Source organism: Vollenhovia emeryi, unplaced genomic scaffold, assembly GCF_000949405.1.
Source record: "Vollenhovia emeryi isolate VEMERY1.0 unplaced genomic scaffold, V.emery_V1.0 DF940381.1, whole genome shotgun sequence".
Lineage (NCBI taxonomy): Eukaryota > Metazoa > Arthropoda > Insecta > Hymenoptera > Formicidae > Vollenhovia > Vollenhovia emeryi.
Window position 1 is genome coordinate 1 of NW_011965985.1, and position 2,307 is coordinate 2,307.

Here is a 2,307-nt window from a genome sequence, read left to right on the forward strand (position 1 = left end):
TTTAACACAGCACAGCACTATTGACGTAGGTAACTAAATTACGTCTGAGTCTGGATTCAGACTGAACGCGATGAGCGATGAGCGACGAACGATTATCCAATGGGCGTATAGTTTTCCTATAAAAACTGTACGCCCATTGGATATCGCTCATCGCGTTCAGTCTGAATCCAGCCTCAGTCGTAATTTAGTTACCTGCGTCAATAGTGCTGTGCTGTGTTAAATCATTTTCATTTATCGATATCTATTATTTATATCATTATTTAAATATTACTATTATTAATAACATTACTCTTTTTTCAGATAAAATGCCACCTAATAAAAAAAAGTAAAATTTGGAATTATTTCCGAAAAAGTGATAATGACAGAGAAGCAATTTGCAAATTTTACAATAAATGCCTGAAAACATCAGGAAATACCACCAATCTTCGGTGTCATCTGGAGAAATTACACGTAGATGTTGTTGAAGAGTTAGTAGCAGAGGAGCCAGTCCAAAAAAAAATGCAGTGACGAAACAAACAAGGAGGTTCAAAATGATCAACCTGTTATTGATGGAATGAATGTTGATAATTCTAAGAATATTTCTAAGAAACAAGCTAGCTCATCTGGTTGCAGTTCAAAAGTTACGATCACGGATACTCAACCCAAACAAAACGCTCTACAACGAAATGTAAAGGAATTGTTCAGTAATATTAAAAGCATAACAAATATTGAAGGTAACAAACATAAAAAAATAACTGAAGCGATTGTGAATTTCATTATCATGGACCATAAACCATTTTCAATTGTGGAAGGAAACGAATTTACACAGTTAATGAGAGAACTGGTACCCTTGTACAAAATTCCTTCTAGAGAAACGTTTAAAAAACGTATAGATGAAAAATATGAGGCTATGTCAGAAATTTTTAAAAATTACTTAAAAGTAGCAGAACATTACTGTATTACATATGACATATGGACAGAGACGATGCAGAACAAGTCCTTTGTTGGAGTCACCATCCATTTCTTAAAAAAATCCAAGCTTATGAGTGGAACTTTGGGAGTCTTTGAGTTATTCGAAAGACATACAGCAGAATACATACAAAACAGACTTTCAGATATCTTCGACGAATGGAGTATTACTACCGATAAAGTTACTGCTGTAGTGACTGACAATGACAGCAAGGTTATGAAGGTAAATAGAGACATGTTTGGTGAAAAAAAAATAATACCGTGCTTCGCCCACACATTGAATTTAGTTGTCACAAACTCATTGGATAAAGCTAAAACTGCATCAATGATCATCAGTAAAGTGCGCGAGATTGTAAAATTCATAAAACGTAGCGTCAATGCCAGTGATGAATTGCGGAAAAAGCAAAGGGAGGCTGGTAAGATGGAAGGCCAGACAAAAAGCTGATACTTGACGTTCGCACTCGTTGGAATTCAACGTACTATATGTTGGAACGTTTTATGGAGCTAATTTCAACGATCGGTGCAATATTATTATGCTGTTCTGATGCTCCACCAATGATAACTTCTAATGAAGTGGGCTGTCTGCGCGAAATGGTACAACTTTTACAGCCCTTTGAAAGATTGACTAAAGAAATTTCCGCACAGAATTATGTCACAATAAGTAAGGTTATTCCACTTGTAAGCTGTCTACAGAGCATGTTAGAAAAATTTTCACCAACATTTGAAAGCACGGTTTCATTAAAAGCAGAAATTGAAAAGGAGGTGTCAAAACGCTTCGATAAACTAGAGCAGTGCTTATCCTTGGCTATCGCAACCGCTTTAGATCCACGCTTCAAACTGATTCATTTCAAAAATGCGACTGCTAAGGGTAAAGTCATCAGTTATATAAATAATTACTTAACCAATATGCAAGCAGCAGTTTTACTAATTGAGTCTTCTGACGAATCTGAAAAGGATGAAAATAATGAATCTGAACGTGACATATGGAGTTACCACAAACAATTAACGCACAACAACATAAAAAATAAAACAACAGATAAAACAAAAGCAGAATCAGAATTTCACATGTTTATGTCGTCTCCTGTAACTCCTATAATAGCAGATGCTTTAGAAATGTGGGATGATATGAAAGGTTTATTTCCTGGGCTGTATAAACTGGCGATGATATATTTGCCTATCGTAGCAACGTCGTCGGTGCCCAGTGAGCGTCTGTTTTCAGAAGCTGGGGCTACGATTACCCAAGAAAGAAACCGCTTACTAGGCACAAGATTGTCAAAATTGTTGTTCTTAAATTCTATTTTGCGAAATAAATAATAAACATTTTCAACATTTTAACAAATTAATAAGGCTCGAATGTGT

The 2,307-nt window shown here is 35.5% G+C and overlaps 1 protein-coding gene across 1 annotated transcript; it reads left to right on the top strand.

Moving 5' to 3' along the window:
- Window positions 1–553: 553 nt before the first annotated feature.
- LOC105556069 (zinc finger BED domain-containing protein 1-like) lies at window positions 554–1,393 on the top strand. The gene has a single exon (XM_012003139.1). The coding sequence runs from the start codon at window positions 554–556 to the stop codon at window positions 1,391–1,393; it is 840 nt and encodes a 279-aa protein (XP_011858529.1).
- Window positions 1,394–2,307: the final 914 nt, after the last annotated feature.

What these genes read in the sequence shown, in the direction of transcription:
- LOC105556069 (XM_012003139.1), top strand. Translation starts at nt 554, where the DNA reads ATGAATGTTGATAATTCTAAGAATATTTCTAAGAAACAAGCTAGCTCA.